The 23,488-nt window shown below is 39.5% G+C and overlaps 1 protein-coding gene across 9 annotated transcripts in view; it reads left to right on the top strand.

The window, feature by feature from the left end:
• The window catches only part of GDPD4 (glycerophosphodiester phosphodiesterase domain containing 4), a 147,508-nt gene that overhangs the window by 32,145 nt on the left and 91,875 nt on the right, over positions 1-23,488 (top strand). For all 9 annotated transcript variants that reach the window (XR_012374517.1, XR_012374515.1, XR_012374516.1 and 6 more), the window contains exons 6-10: positions 9,577-9,675; positions 9,747-9,840; positions 10,652-10,729; positions 11,502-11,647; positions 12,034-12,116. Coding sequence is in view for 4 of the 9 variants with exons in the window: in XM_073879769.1 (XP_073735870.1) it covers positions 9,577-9,675; positions 9,747-9,840; positions 10,652-10,729; positions 11,502-11,647; positions 12,034-12,116 (500 nt within the window). In the remaining 5 variants the exon portion in view is untranslated. The remainder of the gene's footprint in view (positions 1-9,576; positions 9,676-9,746; positions 9,841-10,651; positions 10,730-11,501; positions 11,648-12,033; positions 12,117-23,488) is intronic.

Raw genomic sequence — 23,488 nt, 5'->3', positions numbered from 1 at the left:
TCTACTAGTGAAGATGCTGTAAAGATGGTTGAAACTACACAAAAGATTTAGAATATTACATAAACTCAGTTGGTTAAAGCAGTGGCAGGGTTTGAGAAGATTGACTTCAATTTTGAAAGAAGTTTTACTGGGAGTAAAACACTGTCAAACAGCATCACATGCTATAGAGAAATCATTCGTGAAAGGAAGAGTCAATCAATGCAGCAGACTTCATTGTACTCTTATTTTAAGAAATTGCCACAGCCACCCCAGCCTTCAGCAACCACCACCTGATGAATCAGCAGCCATCAACACTGAGGCAAGACCATCTACTGGCAAAAACATTATGACTCACTGAAAGCTCGGATGATGGTTAACATTTTCAGCAATAAAGTATTTTAGAATTTAGATATATACATTGTTCTTTTACTTTTTTATTAAAATAATGTATTATTTGTTTCAGGAGTATAGGTCTGTGATTCATCAGTCTTACACAATTCACAGCACTCACCGTAGTACATACCCTCCCCAGTGTCCATCACCAAGCCACCCCATCCCTCCCACCCCCCTTCACTCCAGCAACCCTCAGTTTGTTTCCTGAGATTAAGAGTCTCTTATGGTTTGTCTCCCCCTCCAGTTTTGTCCTGTTTCATTTTTCCCTCCCTTCCCCTATGATCCTCTGTCTTGTTTCTCAAATACCTCATATCAGTGAGATCATAAGATAATTGTCTTTCTCTGATTGGCTTATTTCACTTAGCATAATACCCTCTAGTTCCATCCATGTCATTGCAAATGGCAAGATTTCAACTTTTTGATGGCTGCATAATATTCCAGTGTGTGTGCGTGTGTGTGTGTGTGTGTGTGTGTGTGTGTGTATCACATCTTCTTTATCCATTCATCTTTGATGGACATCTAGGCTCTTTCCATAGTTTGGCTATTGTGAACATTGCTGCTATAAACATTGGGGTGCACGTGCCCCTTTGGATCACTACATTTGTATCGTTGGGGTAAATACCCAGTAGTGCAATTGCTGGGTTGTAGGGTAGCTCTAATTTCAACTTTTTGAGGAGCCTCCATGCTGTTTTCCAGAGTGGCTGCACCAGCTTGCATTCTCACCAACAGTGTAGGAGGGTTCCCCTTTCTCCGCATCCTCGCCAACATCTGTCGTTTGCTGACTTGTTAACTTTAGCCATTCTGACTGGTGTGAGGTGGTACTTCACTGAGGTTTTGATTTCTATTTCCCTGATGCCGAGCAATGTTGAGCACTTTTTCATGTGTCTGTTGGCCATTTGGATGTCTTCTTTGGAAAAATGTCTGTTCATGTCTTCTGCCCATTTCTTGATTGGATCATTTGTTCTTTGGGTGTTGAATTTGATAAGTTCTTTATAGATTTTGGATACTAGCCCTTTATCTGATATGTCATTTGTAAATATCTTCTCCTATTCTGTTGGTTGTCTTTTGGTTTTGTTGGCTCTTTCCTTTGCTGTGCAAAAGCTTTTTATCTTGATGAAGCCCTGATAGTTCATTTTTGCTCTTGCGTCCCTTGCCTGTGGGATGTTTCTAGGAAAAAGTTGCTGTGGCTGAGGTCAAAGAGGTTTCCGCCTGTGTTCTCTGCAAGGATTTTGATGGATTCCTGTCTCACATTGGGGTCTTTCATCCATTTTGAGTCTATTTTTGTGTGTGGTGTAAGGAAATGGTCCAGTTTCATTCTTCTGCATGTGGCTGTCCAATTTTCCCAACACCATTTGTTGAAGAGACTGCCTTTTTTCCATTGGACATTCTTTCCTGCTTTGTCGGAGATGAGTTGACCATAGAGTTGAGGGTCCATTTCTGGGCTCTCGATTCTATTCCATTGATCTATGTGTCTGTTTTTGTGCCAGTACCAGACTGTCTTGACGATTATAGCTTTGTAGTAGAGCTTGAAGTTCAGAATTGTGATGCCACCAGCTTTGCTTTTCTTTTTCAACATTCCTCTGGCTATTTGGAGTCTTTTCGGGTTCCATACAAATTTCCATTTCTTTGAAAAAAGTTGATGATATTTTGATAGGGATTGCATTAAATGTGTAGATTGCTCTAGGTAGCTTAGACATTTTCACAATATTTGTTCTTCCAATCCATGAGCATGGAATGTTTTCTATTTCTTTGTGTCTTCCTCAATTTCTTTCATGAGTGTTCTGTGGTTTTTCTGAGGACAGATTCTTTGTCTCTGTGGTTAGATTTATTTCTAGTTATCCTACGGTTTTGGGTTCAGTTGTAAATGGGATCAACTCCTTAATTTCTCTTTCTTCTGTCTTGTTGGTATATAGAAATGCCATTGATTTCTTTTTCTTTTTATTGTTATGTTAATCAACATACATTACATCATTAGTTTTTGATGTAGTATTTCATGATTCATTGTTTGTGTATAACACCCAGTGCTCCATGCAGAACGTGCCCTCTTTAATACCCATCACCAGGCTAACCCATCCTCCCACCCCCTTCCCCTCTAGAACCCTCAGTTTGTTTTTCAGAGTCCATAGTCTCTCATGGTTCGTCTCCCCCTCTGATTCCCTCCCTTCATTCTTCCCCTCCTGCTATCTTCTTCTTTTTTTTTTTTTAACATATATTGTATTATTTGTTTCAGAAGTACAGATCTGTGATTCAACGGTCTTGCACACTTCACAGTGCTCACCATAGCACATACCCTCCCCAATGTCTATCACCCAGCCACCCCATCCCTCCCACTCCCCACCACTCCAGCAACCCTCAGTTTGTTTCCTGAGATTAAGAATTCCTCATATCAGTGAGGTCATAGGATACATGTCTTTCTCTGATTGACTTATTTCGCCCAGCAAAACACCCTCCAGTTCCATCCACATCATTGCAAATGGCAAGATCTCATTCCTTTTGATGGCTGCATAATATTCCATTGTGTATATATACCACTTCTTCTTTATCCATTCATCTGCACATGGACATCTTGTCTCTTTCCACAGTTTAATGCCATTGATTTCTGTGCATTGATTTTATATCCTGCCACTTTACTGAATTCCTGTATGAGTTCTAACAGTTTTGGGGTGGAGTCTTTTGGGTTTTCCACATAAAGCATCATATCATCTGCAAAGAGTGAGAGTTTACCTTCTTTGCTGATTCAGATGCCTTTTATTTCTTTTTGTTGTCTGATTGCTGAGGCAAGGACTTCTAGTACTATGTTGAATAGCAGTGGTGATAGTGGACATCCCTGCCATGTTCCTGACCTTAGGGGAAAAGTTCTGTTTCTCCCCATTGAGAATGATATTCGCTGTGGGTTTTTCATAGATGGCTTTTATGATATTGAGGTATATACCCTCTATCCCTATACTCTGAAGAGTTTTGATCAAGAAAGGATGCTGTACTTTGTCAAATGCTTTTTCTGCATCTATTGAGAGGATCACATGATTCTTGTTCTTTCTTTTATTAATGTATTGTATCACATTGATTTGTGGATGTTGAGCCAACCTTGCAGCCCAGGAATAAACCCCACTTGGTCGTGGTGAATAATCCTTTTAATGTACTGTTGGATTGTATTGGCTAGTATTTTGGTGAGAATTTTTGCATCCATGTTCATCAGGGCTATTGGTCCGTAATTCTCCTTTTTGATGGGGTCTTTGTCCATTTTTGGGATCAAGGTGATGCTGGTCTCATAAAATGAGTTTGGAAGTTTTCCTTCCATTTCTAATTTTTGGAACAGTTTCAGAAGAATACGTATTAATTCTTCTTTAAATGTTTGGTAGAATTCCCCTGGGAAGCCATCTGGCCCTGGGCTCCTGTTTGTTGGGAGATTTTTGATTACTGCTTCAATTTCCTTAGTGGTTATGGGTCTGTTCAGGTTTTCTGTTTCTTCCTGGTTCAGTTTTGGTAGTTTATACGTCTCAAAGAAAGCATCCATTTCTTCCAGATTGTCTAATTTGCTGGCATATAGTTGCTCATAATATGTTCTTATAATTTTTTGTGTTTCTGTGATGTTGGTTGTGATCTCTCCTCTTTCATTCATGATTTTATTTATTTGGATCCTTTCTCTTTTCTTTTTGATAAGTCTGGCCAAGGGTTTATCAATCTTATTAATTCTTTCAAAGAACCAGCTCCTAGTTTTGTTGATCTGTTCTACTGTTTTTTGGCTTCTATTCCATTGATTTCTGCTCTGATCTTTACTATTCTCTTCTTCTGCTGGGTTTAGGCTTTATTTGCTGTTCTTTCTCCAGCTCCTTTAGGTGTAGGGTTAGGTTGTGTATTTGAGACCTTTCTTGTTTCTTGAGAAAGGCTTGTATTGCTTTATACTTTCCTATTAGGACCACATTTGCTGCATCCCAAAGATTTTGAACTGTAGTTATTTTCATTTGTTTTCATGAATATTTTTAAATTCTTCTTTAATTTCCTGGTTGACCCATTCATTCTTTAGTAGGATGCTCTTTAGCTTCCATGTATTTGAGTTCTTTCCGACTTTCCTCTTGTGATTGAGTTCTAGTTTCAAAGCATTGTGGTCCAAAAATATGCAGGGAATGATCCCAATCTTTTGGTACTGGTTGAGACCTGATTTGTGACCCAGGATGCGATCTATTCTGGAGAATGTTCCATGGGCACTAGAGAAGAATGTGTATTCTGTTCCTTTGGGATGGAATGTTCTGAATATGTCTGTGAAGTCCATTTGGTCCCGTGTGTCATTTAAAGTCTTTATTTCCTTGTTGATCTTTTGCTTAGATGATCTGTCCATTTCAGTGAGGGAGGTGTTAAATTCCCCAACTATTTTTGTATTATTCTTGATGTGTTTCTTTGCTTTTGTTATTAATTGGCTGATATAATTGGCTGCTCCCATGTTAGGGGCATAGATGCTTAAAATTATTAGATCTTCTTTTTGGATAGACACTTTAAGTATGATATAGTGTCCTTCCTCATCTCTTATTATAGTCTTTGGTTTAAAATCTATGTCTGATGTAAGGATTGTCACCCCAGCTTTCTTTTGATGTCCATTAGTATAGTAAATGGTTTTCCACCACCTCACTTTCAATCTGGAGGTGTCTTTGGGTCTAAAATGAGTCTCTTGCAGACAGCATATCGATAGGTCTTTTTTTTTATCCAATCTGATACCCTCTGTCTTTTGACTGGGGCATTTAGCCATTTACATTCAGGGTAACTTTTTTTTTTTAAGATTTTATTTAGTTTTTGACAGAGAGAGACACAGCGAGAGAGGGAACACAAGCAGAGGGAGTGGGAGAGGGAGAACAGGCTTCTCGTGGAGCGGGGAGCCCAATGTGGGGATCGATCCCAGGACTCTGGGATCATGACCTGAGCTGAAGGCAGACGTTTAATAACTGAGCCACCCAGGTGCTCCCAGGGTAACTATTGAAAGATATGAATTCATTGCCATTGTATTGCCTGTAAGGTGACTGTTACTGTATATTGTGTCTGTTCCTTCCTTGTTTATGTTACTTTTAGGCTCCCTCTTTGCTTAGAGGACCCCTTTCAATATTTTTTGTAGGGCCGGTTTGGTGTTTGCAAATTCTTTTAGTTTTTGTTTGTCCTGGAAGCTTTTTATCTCTCCTATTTTCAATGACAGCCTAGCTGGGTATAGTATTCTTGGCTGCATATTTTTCTCATTTAGTGCTCTGAATATATCATGCTAGTCCTTTCTGGCCTGCCAGGTCTCTGTTGCTAGGTCTGCTGCCAGTCTAATGTTTCTACTGTTGTAGGTTACAGACCTCTTGTCCTGAGCTGCTTTCAGAATTTTCTCTTTGTCTGTGAGATTTATATAAGTTTTACTATTGGATGTCGTGATGTTGACCTATTTTTATTGATTTTGAGGGGATTCTCTATGCCTCCTGATTTTGATGCCTGTTTCCTTCCCCATATTAGGGAAGTTCTCAGCTATAATTTGCTCCAATATGCCTTCTGCCCCTCTCTCTCTTTCTTCTTCTGGGATCCCAATTGTTCTAATATTGCTTTGTCTTATGGTATCACTTATCTCTTGAATTCTCCCCTCGTGATCCAGTAGTTGGATATCTCTCTTTTTCTCAGCTTCTTTATTCTCCATCATTTGGTCTTCTATATCACTAATTCTCTCTTCTGCCTCATTTATCCTAGCAGTTAGAGCTTCCATTTTTTTTATTATGTTATGTTAATCACCATACATTACATCATTAGTTTTTGATGTAGTGTTCCATGATTCATTGCTTGCATATAACACCCAGTGCTCCACGCAGAACGTGCCCTCTTTAATACCCATCACCAGGTTAACCCTTCCTTCCACCCCCCTCCCCTCTAGAACCCTCAGTTTGTTTTTCAGAGTCCATCGTCTCTCATGGTTCTTCTCCCCCTCCGATTCCCCCCTCATCCTTCCCCTCCTGCTATCTTCTTTTTCTTCTTCTTTTTTTTTTTAACATAATAATGTATTATTTGCTTCAGAGGTACAAATCTGTGATTCAACAGTTGTGCACACTTCACAGTGCTCACCATAGCACATACCCTCCCCAATGTCTATCACCCAGCCACCCCATCCCTCCCACCCCCCACCACTCCAGCAACCCTGTTTGTTTCCTGAGATTAAGAATTCCTCATATCAGTGAGGTCATAGGATACATGTCTTTCTCTGATTGACTTATTTTGCTCAGCATAATACCCTCCAGTTCTGTCCATGTTGTTGCAAATGGCAAGATTTCATTCTTTTTGATGGCTGCATAATATTCCATTGTATATATATATACCACATCTTCTTTATCCATTCATCTGTCGATGGACATCTTGGTAGAGCCTCCATTTTTGACTGCACCTCATTAATAGCCTTTTTGATTTCAACTTAGTTAGATTTTAGTTCTTTTATTTCTCCATAAAGGGATTCTCTAGTATCTTTCATGCTTTTTTCAAGCCCAGCTAGTATCTTTATAATCGTCATTCTGAACTCTAGTTCCAACATCTTACTAATGTCCGTATTGATTAGGTCCCTGGCAGTTGGAACTGCCTCTTGTTCTTGTTTTTGAGGTGAGTTTTTTCATCTTGTCATTTTGTCCAGAGGAGAATAGATGAATGAGAGAACAAAATGCTAAAAGGGCAACAATGACCACAGAAAAATATACACTAAACAAATCAGAAGAGACCCGAAACCAGGGGGAAAAAAGGGAAAGAAAGAAAGGAAGGAAGGAAGGGAGGGAGGGAGGGAGGGAGGAAGGAAGGAAAGAAAGAGAAAGAATGTGATCAGGCTGGTGAGTAGAACAGAGCCACACACTAGATTTTGGGTGTATTTTGGTCTGTTAGAAGAAACTGCCTCCCAAACTTCTAAAGAAAATGCTAAAATTATATATACACACAAACATAAGGGTAAATACAAATGAAGGGATGGAATATGACTGTAAAGATGAAGATTAAAAAAAGATTTTATTTTTTTTATTTTTTATTGTTATGTTAATCACCATATATTACATCATTTGTTTTTAATGTAGTGTTCCATGATTCATTGTTTGTTCATAACACCCAGTGCTCCATGCAGAATGTGCCCTCTTTAATACCCATCACCAGAAAAAAAGATTTTAAAAAAGGAATCAATAAGATAAGAAGTTGGTTGAAAAAAGAAAGAAAAAAAATTTTAAAAAAAGGAGAGAATGTGATCAGGTGGGAAACTAGAACAAAGCCATACACTAGATTTAGGGTATATTTTGTTCTGTTAAAAGAAACTATCCCAAAATTTTAAAGAAAGAAAAACTTACATTGAATTTTTCTTCTTTCCTTTTTCAACCAATATTTCAGAGGAGCCAAGAACTCAGGGCCCCACTCCTCAGTGAGCCCTCAGAGAAAAGCAGTGCATCACTCCTCTCTCCCTGGTCTCTGGCCGCTTTCCAAGCTCACCCGGCTTGTGACTGAGCATTTCTGTCTCTGGCTCATGACCCCGTTTGGAGTCTCCAAACCCAGCAGATCCCTGCAGTGTGCTCCTGTGCCACTCCTCCCAGGGGAAGAAGGGGAGTCTCCCCGGATCTGCTGCTTGTTGGGTCCTGGCTCAATGAACAGTGGCCCGACTGGGCTGCAGATCACGGTTTATGGCAACTCTGAGCTGAGAGCCCACTCCTCAGCTCTGTCTTTAGAGCTGGCTTTCCTGCTTTGATACCTGGGAGTTCTGCTGCACTCAGGCACCCTCGGTCTTCCTGTGACCCCAAGGGTCCTGAGACCACACTGTCCCAGTGAGGGTTCCACCCCCTGCTTAGCCACTGGAGCAATGTCCCTCAGTGGAGCAGACTTCTAAAAGTTCCAATTTTGTGCTCCGCTGCTCTATCACTTACCAGTAGTCGGCTGATGGAGGATCCCTCGCCCCCGCAGTCTATCTTCCTGAATATCACCTCGGATTCACTCCTCACATGTCCTACCTTCCAGAAAGTGGTTGCTTTTCTGTTCATAGAATTGCTGCTATTCTTTTCTTCAATCTCCTGTTGAGTTTGTAGGTGTTCAGAATGGTTTGATAACTATCTAGCTGAATTCCTGGGACCAGACGAAATTTAGGTCTCCTACTTCTCCACCATCTTGCTCCTCCTCCCTATACGTTGTTTTTTAAGATATAATGCTGTTGTACACTTAATTGACTATAGTATAGTGTAAGCATAACTTTTTATGTGCACTGGGAAAGCAAGAAATTCATGTGACTTGCTTTATTGTAATAATGGCTTTATTGTGGTGATCTGGAACTGAATCTGCAGTTATGTCTGAAGTGTACCTGTACTTTTTCTTTTTTGCAATGTCCTTGTTGAGTTTGGGCGTGAATGTTTTGTTGGCTGTGTAAGACAAGTCAGAATATGTTCCCTCTTTTTCTATTCTCTGGAAGAGTTTGTTAAAGATTGGAAATGTTTATTCCTTAAATGTTTGGTAAATTAGCCATTTAAGCCAGCAAAGCCTGGAGGTGTTTTATGAGAAGGTTTAATTATGGATTCAATTACTTTAATAGATTATGGAGAGGAGGTAACTAAACACTCTTTAGAGGACAGTACAGATGTAAAAAAACTATACATTTAAGGAGATAAAGTTGTGTTTTCTTTTTCTCAATGTTTTTTTCTCTGTGAAGTGTGTTCTGGCAGGCAGATTTTTGTTTCCCTTTGTTCTACAAATATTTATTGGCTGCCCTCTATGTGCCAAACATTCTGTAAGGCAGTAAGGATATAATCATAAACATCATCCTTGATATCATGAACATTATAGTCTGTTGGGGAAGGCATACATTGAAAAGGCAATTACAAAATACTCTTTACTTGTGATTGTATTGAGTCATATAGAAAAGTAGTGAACGTTTGTAATGGCCACTGTTGAAGCTGGGTGAATGATGCTAAGCAATGTTAAGGGCACAGCTGAGGCTGGAGATTATAAATTAGTAAAGGCATCAGACCACATAGCTGAGTAATTTTTTTCCCAGCCACGCTGTCCAGCAAAGACTTATGCACAGAGAAGGTAAGTGGTTGGATCCATTCCATATTGAAGATTTGCAAGATGGTTAGAGTAAAAGGATGAGGAAATGAGGTCCCTGACATTGTTGGGACACACATACAATTCCCAAGAACAGTTCTGATTCAGTCCTAGTGCCTAGAAGTCAGGAGATTCTTTCTGTTTCCCCAGGTCCTGGTTCTGCTAGTGATTCTGATATGCTCATTTTTTTTGTGGATTTTATGCAAGTACTGGCAAGAAAGGTGGCTGACAGCTGGGCTGTCACTGCAGGTAAGCATCATCCTATAGGTCTAGCGCTGTCTGTCTAGATGTATTCAGCCTAACTTTTGGCTTTCTCCCAGATCTTTGCTCCCTACGTGCACCTGAGCAGCATAACTGTGATGGTTATCCTTTCCTGGCCTGTAGGCTTCTACTTGATCCATTTGGAAGAAGAAGGTATGTCATGTGGTAGAATCTTACCTGTTTCTTTCAGCTCTGACTTTAGCTTGTATTCTCTACTTGGCAAAATGCGAGTTTGGTAGATTGCCACCAGTATACCTCTTTGAAATTCATTTAGCTTGTTACTCCTACATGTCTTTGTGGTTGAACTCACAACCATATGTGGCTTGTCATAGCATTTCCCTAGCCATTTCTTAAGAGGAATTCTTCTTTTAGAAAAATAAGAATTTTCTCTATGTTGTTACAGATTGTCTGGAATGGATTAAGGGTGGGGTGAGAATAGAGGTACATTTTAATTTTATTTGACCAGAGTGATTGTACAAGTCACAGTACCTTTAGTTTGTATCAAATATTACTAGTTTCAACTAATGAACTTATGATAGGTCCAGATAGCCCTTGTTCCATCCTAGTAATTCAAAGCAGTCTCCCGTGAGTCCCTGACTCACAGCAGAAGCAGAAATGTCTGCCTCTGCCACTGATTGCCTCTCCATTCCTAATATGTAAACAAAAGAGAATCAGAGCTGTATACTAAATTGTTTTGAGAATAAAATTTTCTCACAGCACCTTTACTAAAAAAGTAGGATCTTCCTTTCTTTACTGTCTCTCTTTTTACTCTTGGTTAAATAAGTAGTGTTTGCTTCCTGACTTGTGGGAGGATGCAGGCAAAAGAAAAGCTGGATTGATACTTTTGCCATTGTGTGCTTATACATGTATATATGAGTAAGTGGAAGTGAATTTTAGGCAATATTTCTGGGGCAGGATCTTAAAAGGAATAATAATGAATTCTTTTTCATTTCCTAAATTTTAGCTAGAATCAGAAGATACAAGATGACATATTATGACAGAGGAAGAACCAAGAGATGTAATATACTCACAAAGTTGAGAGGTTAGAGCTGGATATCTAGATTTGCAAGTGATTGGAGCATAAGTGGTAACTTAAAAATATGCAAGTGTGTAAAATTCTCAGAGGTCTAAAATAGTAAGTGTTGGGGGAATGACCAGTGATAACAGATATTGTGGACAGGCTGTGTGTGGGGGTGGGTGTGTAAGAGAGAGAGAGAGAAAGAGGAGCAAATACCTAATATTTATTCATTACCTATTATGACTCATTACTGTTATATCAATTCTATGAGGTAGGTTTTAGCAGCAAGAAACCTCCATTTTTCAGAATAAAGAAAATGAAGATGCAGAGAAGTTAAGCAACATGTCCTTAGTCACACAATTAAAAAGTGGTAGACTGTGGCTTTGAACTAAGATTTCTGTCAACTAGTGCTCCTTCCACTATTTTGCTGTGTCTTAAATATGGGCATTTTAGGCTTATCTTTACAGGCTTCAGGGCCTTCTCAGAACCAGCCAAACTACTCTTCCTTCTGAGAAGGTATTCCTTAACATTTTCTCTTCATCCTATGTCCTTCACAGTTCATTCCTTTATAAATTTAGAGTTCCAGTAATGGTACTGCTTATATTTGGATATCCCTATACTTTAAAATCACTGAAAATAAGCGGGGATGTGACAGAAATAGAGAATAAATCAGCCAGTCCACAGAGTCAATGAAACCAATAGCCTGGGTATTTACTGCTGGGTAGTTAGTTGCTTGAGATGGTTCTCCATTCCACTTCTGCTTTGTTCTCACTTCTCTCTCTTCCAACTTTTTCAGCTCTACAGGTGGCTATTGGATTGCCTTTTTTCCTTATCCTTTTATGTCTCTATGTTATGCCACTGGGGATTCATTCTCCCTGCATTCAGGAAGAGGGTAAATTGGGACCCAAGCCAGACTTCTTTGGACATAGAGGTGCACCCATGGTAGGTCTGAGCATGGGCCCACCATGGGTTGGGTATACATGGGGTGTGTGGATGAGAAAATGGGACCTCAGAAGCATGGTAAGCCCTGGAAAGGAAAAGGGGTTGGCTTGAAATGACAAGAATGAGTTAATTGTAGAGTTTGAATATGAACCCAAGTCACCTAACTTATTATTCTGTACTGTGCCCAGTGACATTACCTCAGATGAGCAAAGTCCCAGAATCTGTTTGGGTAGAGGAGAATATAGGCAGGCTCTTTGAAAAAAGAGCCCAGGGATCCAGACTCGTTTTCCTAAAGCATTTCATTACTGGGCTCCCTCCCAGCTATAAAAGGGATGTTGAGGGGAAAGACTCTGAGGCATAGTGACTGATGTTCTTTTCTTCCACAGCTGGGGCCTGAGAATACCATGATGTCCTTTGAGAAAGCTGTTGAACAAGGGGCCTATGGGCTGGAGAGTGATGTACAGTTAAGGTAGGAAAGCAGGGGCTGGGGTGGGGAGGAGTTAAGGCCAATGCCATGGAAGAAGAGTATGGACCCAAGTTGTAGAGAGGGCAAGCCCTGGGAAGTTTCTCCTGTGTTCGTATGGCACATATGCACAGAGCACACACACAAACCACTTCTTCCTTACAAACCGTATATCTGTACCCCTACATTCTCAAACATAGTCTCATAAATCATACACACACTATATAGTCTCCATATATAACTCAAATTTGTCCTCATCGCAAACCATGCTGACATTTTAACCCCATGCACTACCTTAGCAATCTACTTAACGTTCCCTGGGCACCTACTGTATTCCAGGCCTTCTTCTGGGTGCTAGAGAGGGGCAAATAAGATGTAGCTCTGACTAAGAGATGTTTCTAGCCAGTGAAGGAGACATAGCATGTTTAAAAACAGAGTATAAAACCACTGTGGTGAGTTCCTTCCAGAGAAGAATAAGTCAAATACAGTGGAACTTCAGTGAAGGGAAAGGCCACTGCCTATTGTGTGAAAAAGATCTGTGTCCTCAGAATTGTGTTTATGTTATCTTGAGGAAAAAATATTATTTTACCAATCAAAGGTGGGGAAAGAAGGTATTCTGGGCAGATGCAACAGTTTATTCAAAGGAATCTAAATGAGAAATAACAGGTTTGTAGATCGGCAAGCTAACCTGTATGGATTCCTAAAGTGATCTGCTTTGGGGACAGGAGAGGGCTATGTGAGGAGGCGGTATGGCTGTAAGACTCACTGAGGCTGGATCATAGAGATCCCTAAATATGTAATGGGCAGCTATGGCAGATTTTAGAGGACATATTACTTTATTGTTTTAGAAAGACTCATTGGGAAGTATATGAGGGAGAATTGTCAGGGAGATGGATGGTAGGCTGTGGCATTGTCCAAAGGGAAACAAAAGAAGACTTGGATCAGAGCAGGGGCAAAGACAAAAGACATGCTTTGCTGTAGAACCTACATACCTGAGCAGCTGGAAGTGGAAAGGCTTCATTCTAGCATGGGTATATTAGATAATGTGGTGTGTACAAACTCCCTTTACAGCCCTTCTAAGGGAGAAACAGAAGAGAAATGAACCTTCTATTTCACAGATGAGGAAATGTGTTTTGAACCTAGATTCAAATAAGGGAAATATATTACTGAAGTCATAAGGCTAGAATGTACATAATAAATCCGGAATTAGAACTAGATTTCCTGACCCCTCAGTGGGGTTCTTGATGTTACCCAACAATGACAACTGTTTCATGCAGAATGTTTGACTCAGGATTGAAAATTGATAGTCTATCAGAGCTCCTGGGTTCATTTGTTGAAATGCCTCGTGGTCACAGCATAATGTGGTAAAGGTGCTGAGTTGGTGAGATCCTGGCGTACCGTCTTTCTCTCTCCTGTTACTTCAACTTTGATGTAGGTGATCCTTCCAACCCCTCAGTTTCTTTGCTCATTGTCCCTGCACCATCCACATTCATGGTCATACCCTAAGCTTTATCATTACCAAAAATTGCATATCAGCCAGAGTCCAGTCAGGACATTAATAGCACACCAGTAACTTGAACAGGAAAAATGTAATATCAAGAATTACTAAGTATTAAAATGTGGTCAACTACCAAAAGAGGTAAGAGGATCCTGGGGAGTACCAAAGAATCAAGTACAGCTACTGGAACTTCTGTTCCAGATGAAATGAAGTAAATACATTCCACCCTATTTTTTCAAAGAATTACAAAAAAAACAAAACAAAAGTGGACAAAATTCACCTACTTAAAAGTGCACATCTTGCCCACTACTTTCAAGAATAAGAGTTGTAGCTGACTTTCCTAACACAAAGAAAGAGACACAGAGAGCTAGGCAAAAGGAGGAGACAGAGGAATGTCACAAATGAAAGAACAGGACAAAATCACTGGAAGAGACGTAAGCAAAACAGATACAAGTAATATGCCTGAGAGAGATAGAAAACATAAAGAACCATTCAGAGTTGAAGAACACAATAAAAATACACTCGATGAAATAAATAGCAGGCTGAAAGAAGCAGAGGAACAATTTAATGAACTAGAAGACAGAATAATGGAAAACAATCAAACTGAACAAATGAGGAAAAAAGAATTATGAACATGAGAATAGACTTAGGGAACCCAGTGACTCCATCAAGCATAATAACATTCACATTATAGGGTTCCCAAAAGAAGAGAGAGAAAAGGGGGCAGAAAATTCATTTGAAGAATTAAGAGCTGAAAACTTCCCTAGTCTGGGGAAGGAAACAGGGAGCAAGATCCGGGAGGCACAGAGATCCCCCCCAAAATCAGCCAAAGTAGGTCCACACCAAGACACATAGTAATCAAAATGGCATAATGTAATGATAAAGCAAAAAAAAAAAAAATTGTAAAAACAGCAAGAGGAAACAGCTACATACAAGAGAAACCCTATAAGTATCAGATGTTTCAGCAGAAACTTTGCAAGCCAGAAGAAAGTGGCATAATATAGTCCCAAGTGCTGAAGTGGAATAATCAACAGCCAAGAATACTCTTTCCAGCAAGGCTATCATTCAGAATAGGAGGAGAGATAAAGAGTTTCTCAAACAAACAAAAACTAAAGGAGTTCATGACCACTAAACCAGCCCTTCATGAAAGATTAAAGGGGACCCTTTGAGTGGAAAGGAAAGACCATAAGTGGCAGTATGAAAAGTAGGAAACACAAGAACAGTAAAAATAAGTATTTCTGGTTCAGGAAAAGATGGCTGAGTAGGGGACCCTATTCCAACCAGTCCCGGAATTGAGCTGGATACCTACCAGACCACTCTGAAAACCCACAAAATCAGCGTGAGATGTAAGAAGATATATCTGGATCTCTGCAAACAAAATATCGCAGGCGGTTGGTTTCAAGGTATGAAGCGGGGAGCTGTGATTCCGCAGGCACATATCCGAAGATAAACAGAAAGGGGAGGGATCATACACCGCCACGGGAGAAAGCCTCCCGTGCTGGGGACAGGGCACACACTCACAGACCGGTAGTGCTGGGGAAAGGACTTTAGGGCAGCTCCCCGACTGAAACCTGGAGCAGCAGTGCTGCTCGTGCAAACTGGGGACGGCTGGCAGTTTTAGAAGCATAAAGGACAGAGACATGCCCCGACCTCGAGGTGAGGACTGGGAGAACTGCTGAGGGGCGCATAACCCAGGATGCTGCAGTTTATAGCCGCACAGAAACAGAGGTACTGTGGCCTGAAGAGCTCACTGAAGAACAGACTGCGATCTCTCTGCTCTGAGGCAGAGGGTTGGAAACAATCACTTCTGCTCAGACTCTCGGAAGAGATGCAGAAAGCTGCCAGGGAAAGCCGCCAGAGAATAAAAGCCCCCCGCCCAAAACCGGTTTTCACTGAGCCCATCCCCCGCTACAGGGAGCAGGGCAACTCTGCCCAAACAGGGTTGCCTGAGTAACAGTGTGGCAGGCCCCTCCCCCAGCAGATCGGCTGGGAGAACAAGAGGCCGGCAACCCTAAGGTCCCTATAAAACAGGTGCATCTTGCTTGGGTTTTGGTCAATAATTTGGACTCTGTTCATTCCCTCAATCACCCCTCAACAGAATGACTAGGAGGAGGAACTCCCAAAATAGGAAAGACTCAGAGACTGTGACTTCTGCCACAGATTTACAAATGGATACAGATATAACCAAGATGTTGGAGATGGAATTCAGGGTAGCACTTGTGAAGACAATAGCTAGAATGGAGAAATTGATTAATGGCAACATAGAGACTCTAAGGGCAGAAATGAAAGCTGAACTGGCAGAACTTAAAAATGTTATCAATGAGATCCAATCTAATCTAGATAATCTAACAGCTAGGGTAAGCGGGGCAGAACGAATTAGTGATCTAGAAGACCAATTAATAAAAAAGAAGGAAAAACAGGAGGCCAGGGAAAAACAACTCAAAATCCATGAAAATAGAATCAGAGAAATTAGTGACACCATGAAACGTTCCAATGTCAGAATTATTGGGATCCCTGAGGAGTGGAGGGAGAGGACTAGAAGATATATTTGAGCAAATCGTAGCTGGGAACTTCCTGAATCTGGGGAATGAAACATTCATGTCCTAGAGGCAGAGAGGACCCTTCCCAAGGTCAAAGAAAACAGGCCAACGCCCCAACATGTAATACTAAAACTCGCAAATCTTAGGACCAAGGAAACCATCTTAAGGGTAGTTAGGGGGAAGAGATTCCTTAAGTACAGAGGGAGGAACATCAGAATAACGTCAGATCTATCCACAGAGACCTGGCAAGCCAGAAACGGCTGGCAAGATATATTCAGGGTACTAAACAAGAAGAACATGCAGCCAAGAATACTTTATCAAGCAAGACTGTCATTTAGAATGGATGGATTGATGCAGAACTTCCAAGACCAGCAGAACCTGAAAGAATATGTGAGCACTAAGCTGGCCCTGCAAGAAATATTAAGCGGGGTTCTATAAAAGGAGAAAGACCCCAAGAGTGATATAGAACAGGAATTTACAGAGACAATCTATAGGAACAAGGTCTTCACAGGCAACATGAGGACAATAAATTCATATCTTTCAATAATCACTCTCAATGTGAACTGCCTAAATGCTCCCATAAAATGGCACAGGGTTGCAGATTGGCTAAAAAGACAGGACCCATCCATATGCTGTCTACAAGAGACTCATTTTGAACCTAAAGATACATCCAGACTGAAAGTGAAGGGATGTCATAATAATTATTAGAAATTATTATCAACAACTATTAAATTGTTCCTCTGCTTCTTCCATGCCAATGGACCTCAAAAGAAAGCTATGGTAGCAATTCTTATATCAGACAAAGTAGATTTTAAGCTAAAGACTGTGGTTAGAGACACAGAGGGACACTATATCATTCTTAAAGGGTCTATCCAACAAAAAGAGCTAACAGTTTTAAATATCTATGCCCCCAACATGGGAGCATCCATCTACATAAGCCAACTGTTAAACAAAATAAAGAGTCATACTGATAACAATAAGTTAATTGTAGGAGACCTCAATACTCCACTCTCAGCAATACACAGATCATCTAAGCAGAAAATCAACAAAGAAACAAGTGCTTTGAATGACACACTGGACCAGATGGACCTCATAGATATATACAGAACATTCCACCCTAAAACAACAGAATACTCATTCTCAAACACACATGGAACTTTCTCCAGAATAGACCACATACTGGGTCACAAATCAGGTCTCAACAGTACCAAAAGACTGAGATTATTTCCTGCATTTCTCAGACCATAATGCTTTAAAACTGGAACTCAATCACAAGAAAAAATTTGGAAGAAATTCAAACACATGGAAGCTAAAAACCTCTGCTCAATAATGTTTGGGCCAACCAAGAAATCAAAAAAGAATTTAATTTGTGGAAACCAGTGAGAATGGAAATGCATCAGTCCAAAACCTATGGGACACTGTAAAGGTGGTCCTAAGGGGGAAATATTTAGCCATCTGAGCCTCACTCAAAAAAAATAGAAAAATCCCGAATTCACCAACTAACTTTATACCTTAAAGAACTAGAGAAAAGGCAACAAACGATGCCTAAGCCATGCATTAGAAAAGAAATAATTAAGATTAGAGCAGAGATCAGTGAATTAGAAACCAGAAACACAGTAGATCAGATCAATGAACTAGAAGCTTGTTCTTTGAAAGAATTAATAAGATCAATAAACCACTGGCCAGACTTATCCAATAGAAAAGAGAAAGGACCCAAATTAATAAAATTATGAATGAAAGGAGAGATAATGACTAATGCCAAAGAAATAGAAACAATTATTAGAAATTATTATCAACAACTATATGCCAATAAATTGAGCAACCTGGAAGAAATGGACGCCTTCCTGGAAACCTATAAACTCCCAAGACTGAAACAGGAAGAAACTGACAACCTGAATTGGCCAATAATCAGTAACGAGATTAAAGTAGTGAACAAAAACCTCCCAAAATTCAGGAGTCCAGGGCCTGATGGATTCCCTGGGGAATTCTACCAAACATTCAAAGAAGAAATAATACCTATTCTCCTGAAGCTGTTTCAGAAAATAGAAACAGAAAGAAAGCTTCCAGACTCATTCTATGAGGCTAGCATTACCTTAATCCCCAAACCAGGCAAAGACCCCGTCAAAAAGCAGAATTTCAGACTGATATCCCTGATGAATATGGATTACAAAATTCTCAACAAAATCCTAGCTAATAGGATCCAACAATACATTAAAAGGATCATCCACCACAACCAAGTGGGATTTATTCCCCGGATGCAAGCGTGGTTCAACATTCGCAAATCATTCAATGTGCTAGAACACATTAATAAGAGGAGAGAAGAACCATATGATCCTCTCAATTGATACAGAAAAAGCATTTGACAAAATACAGCATCCTTTCCTGATAAAAACTCTTCAGAATATAGGGATAGAGGGAACATTCCTCAAGTTCATAAAATCCATCTATGAAAAACCCACTGTGAATATCATCCTCAATGGGGAAAAGCTGAGAGCCTTTCCCTTAAGATCAGGAACAGGACAAGGATGCCCACTCTCACCACTGTTGTTCAACATAGTACTAGAAGTCCTAGCAACAGCAATCAGACAACAAAAATAAAAGGTATTCAAATTGGCAAAGAAGTCAAACTCTCTCTCTTCACAGGTGTCATGATACTTTATGTGGAAAATCCAAAAGACTCCATCCCCAAATTATTAGAACTCATACACCAATTCAGTAATGTGGCAGGATACAAAATCAATGCACAGAAATCAGTTGCTTTCTCATACACTAACAATGCAATGGTAGAAAGAGAAATTAGAGAAATGATTCCATTTACAACAGCACCAAAAACCATAAGATACCTCAGAATAAACTTAACAATAGAGGTAAAGGATGTATACTCTAGTAACTACAGAACACTCATGAAAGAAACTGAAGAAGACACAAAAAGATGGAAACACATTCCATGCTCATGGATCAGAAGAATAAACATAGTTAAAATGTCTGTGCTACCCAGAGCAATCTATACCTTCAACACCATCCCGATCAAAATTCCAATGACATTTTTCAAAGTGCTGGAACAAACAATCCTAAAATTTGTATGGAATCAGAAAAGACCCCGAATCACCAAGGAAATATTGAAAAAGAAAAACAAAGCTGGGGCATCACGTTGCTGATTTCAAGCTATATTACAAAGCAGTGCTCACCAAGACAGCATGGTACTGGCACAAAAACAGACATATAGACCAATGGAACAGAATAGAGAGCCCAGATATGGACCCTCAATTCTGTGGTCAAATAATTTTCGACAAAGCAGGAAAAAATATGCAATGGAAAAAAGACAGTCTCTTCAATAAATGGTGCTGGGAAAATTGGACAGGTATATACAGAAGAATGAAACTCGACCGTTCTCTAACACCATACACAAAGATAAATTTAAAATGGATGAAAGACCTCAATGTGAGACGGGAATCCATCAAAATCCTAGAGGAGAACATAGGCAGTAACCTCTTTGACATTGGTCATAGCAACTTCTTTCAAGATACATCTCCAGAGGCTAGTGAAACAAAAGCAAAAATGAACTTTTGGGACTTCATCAAGATAAAAGCTTCTGCACAGCAAAGGAAACAGTCAACAAAACAAAGAGGCATCCCATAGAATGGGAGAAGATATTTGCAAATGACACTACAGACAGATTTCCAGGATCTATAAAGAACTTCTCAAACTCAACACCCAAAAACAAATAATCAAATAAAAAAATGGGCAGAAGACATGAACAGACACTTCTCCAAAGAAGACATACAAATGGCGAACAGACACATGAAAAAATGTTCATCATCATTAGCCATAGGGAAATTCAAATCAAAACCACATTGAGATACCACCTTATACCAGTTAGAATGGCAAAAATTGACAAGGCAAGAAACAAATGTTGGAGAGGTTGTGGAGAAAGGGGAACCCTCTTACACTTTTGGTGGGAATGCAAGTTGGTACAGCCACTTTGGAAAACAGTGTGGACGTGCCTCAGAAAACTAAATATAGAGCTACCCTTTGACCCAGCGATTGCACCACTGGGTATTTACCCCCAAAACAGAGATGTAGTGAAAAGAAGAGCCATATGCACACCAATTTCATAGCAGCAATGTCTGTAATAGCCAAATTGTGGAAAGAGCCGAGATGCCCTTCAACAGACAAATGGATAAAGATGTGGCCCATATATACAATGGAATATTACTCAGCCATCAGAAAGGATGAATACCCAACTTTTATATCAACATGGATGGGACTGGAGGGGATTAGGCTAAGTGAAATAAGTCCAGCAGAGAAAGTCAATTATCATATGGTTTCACTTATTTGTGGAACATAAGGAATAGCATGGAGGACATTAGGAGAAGGAAGGGAAAAATGAAGGGGGGGAAATCAGAGGGAGAGATGAACCATGAGAGACTATGGACTCTGAGAAACAAATTGAGGGTTTTAGAGGGGAGGCGTGTGGGGGATGGGTTAGCCTGGTGATGGGTATTGAGGGCATGTAGTGCATGGAGCCCTGGATGTTATACGAAAACAATGAATTGTGGATCACTACATCAAAAACTAATGATGTATGGTGACTAACATAACATAATAAAATAAAATAAAACTTTTAAAAAAGTATTTCTGTAAAAAAAGTCAAGGGATTCATGAAAGGATGTAAAATATGACACCATATACTTAAAATGGGAAAAAAGGAGTAAAGAATGGGTTTGAACGTAAGTGATAGTCAACTTAGTGTAGATTGCTATACGCAGAAGATGTTATATACAAACCTAGTGGTAACCACAAATTAAAAACCACTAATAGGTATGCAAAGAATAAAGAGGTAGGAGTCCAAGTATATCACTAAGAAAACCAGCAAATCATAAAAGAGAGAAAGAGAAGAAAGGAACAGAGAAAAACTACAAAACAACCAGTAACAAAAAGTCAAACATATCTGTCAGTAATTAATTACTTTGAATGTAAATGGACTAAATGTTCCAATCAAAAGCCATAAGGTGACCGAGTGGATAAAAAAAAAAAAGACCCATCTATATGCTGCCTACACAGGACCCTTTCTGACCTAAAGAAGCCTGCAAATTGAAAGTGAGGGACTGGAAAAATATTTATCATGCAGATGGATGTCCAAAGAAAGCCAGAGTACCAATACTTATATTGGACAAAATAAACTTTTTTAATGTTTTAAAAAAATTTAAATTTATTTTAATTCTAGCGTAGTTAATATACAGTGTTATATTAGTTTGAGGTGTACAATATAGTGATCAGAAGTTCAAGGGGTGGGGACGCCTGGGTGGCTCAGTCAGTTAAGTGTCTGCCTTTGGCTCAGGTCATGATCCCAGTGCCCTGGGATCGAGTCCAGCATCAGGCTCCTTGCTCAGCAGGGAGCCTGCTTCTCCTTCTGCCTGCAGCTCCCCCTGCTTGTACCCTTGCTCACTCTCCCTCACTCACTCTCTCTCGCCTATGCTCTCTCTCTCTAACAAATAAATAAATAAAATCTTAAAAAAAAAAAAAAAGAAGTTCAAGGGGTGCCTTGGTGGCTCAGTCGTTAAGTGTCTGCCTTCGGCTCAGGGCATGATCTCAGGGTCCTGGAATCAAGCCCTGCATTGGGCTCCCTGCTCGACAGGGAGCCTGCCTCTCCCTCTCCTTCTGCAGCTCCCCCTGCTTGTGCATGCTCTTGCTCTCTCTGTCTCTCATTCTCTGTCAAATAAATAAATAAAAACATTAAAAAAAAGTTCTGTACATTAGTACTCATCATGTTAAGTGTACTCTTAATCCCTTTCACCCATTTCACCCACCTCCCTACCCACTCCCCTCTAGTAACCTTCTGTTTGTTCTCTATAGTTAAGAGTCTGATTCTTGGTTTGTCTCTTTTTTTTCCTTTGTTCATTTGTTTTGTTTTTTTTAACATAATTTAATTTAAATTTTAAGTAGTTAACATACAGTGCAATATTGGTTTCTGGAATAGTATTCAGTGATTCATCACTTACATACAACACCCAGTGCTCATCGTAACAAATGCCCTCAATACCCATCACCCATCTAGCCCATCCCCCACCCTCAGTTTGTTCTCTATCGTTAAAGTCTCTTATGGCTTGTTACTTACATTGGGCAAAATAAACTTTAAAACAAAGAGTGTAACAAGAGACAAAGAAGGACAGTATATAATAATAAAGGTGACAATCCAACAAGATGATATAACAATTATAAGTATTTATGTACCAAACATGGGATCACCCAGATACATAAAACAGTTAATAACAAACACAAACTAATTGATAGTAATACAATAACAGTAGGGGACATTAACACCCCACTTACATCAGTGGATAGATCATGCAGACAAAAAATCAAAAAGGAAACAATGGCTTTGAATGACACACTGGACTACACGGATTTCATAGATATATTCAGAACATTCCATTCTAAAACAGCAGAATACACATTCATTTCAAGTGCACATGGAACATTTTCCAGTATAGATCATTTATTACAGCAAAAAAGAAGCCCCAACGATTTCAAAGAGATCTAAGTCATACCATGCATCTTTTCTGACCACAATACTGTAAAACTAGAAATCAACCACAAGAAAAAAGTTGAAAAGAACACAAATACATGGGGGTTAAGTAACATGCTAGTAAACAATGAATGGGTCAACCAAGAAATCAAAGAAGAAGTTAAAAAACTAAATGGAAACAAATGAAAACAAAAACATAGTGGTCCAAAATCTTTGGGATGCAGCAAAAGTGGTTATAATAGAGAAGTTTATAGCAATACAGGCCTACCTCAAGAAGCAAGAAAAATTTCCAATGAACAATCTAACCTTACACCCAAAGGAGCTAGAAGAACAACAAACAAAATCCCAAACCAGCAGAGGGAAGGAAATAGTAAAGATTGGAGCAGAAATAAACGTTAGAAACTGAAAAAAAACAAACAAACAGATAAATGAAACCAGGAGCTGGTTCTTTGAAAAGATCAACAAAATTGATATACCTCTAGCTAGACTCATAAAAAAAAAAAAAAGAAAAAAGGGAAAAGACTCAAACAAAATCACCAATGAAAGAGGGGAAATGATAACCAACACCACAGAAATACAAACAGTTGTAAGTGAATGTTATGAAAAACTATATGCCAACAAATAAGACAACCCAAAACAAATTGATAAGTTCCTAGAAACATGCATTGTACCAAAAGTGAAACAGGAAGAAATAGAAAATTTAAACAGACTGATTACTAAGGAGATTGAATCTGTAATCAAAAACTCCCAAAAAACAAAAGTCCAGGACCAGATGGTTTCACAGGTGAATTCTATCAAACATTTTAAGAAG

The sequence above is a fragment of the Callorhinus ursinus genome, unplaced genomic scaffold (assembly GCF_003265705.2).
Source record: "Callorhinus ursinus isolate GAN/ISIS: 27379988/994484 unplaced genomic scaffold, GSC_fseal_2.0 scaffold35, whole genome shotgun sequence".
NCBI lineage: Eukaryota > Metazoa > Chordata > Mammalia > Carnivora > Otariidae > Callorhinus > Callorhinus ursinus.
This window is presented reverse-complemented; position numbering and strand designations above follow the sequence as displayed.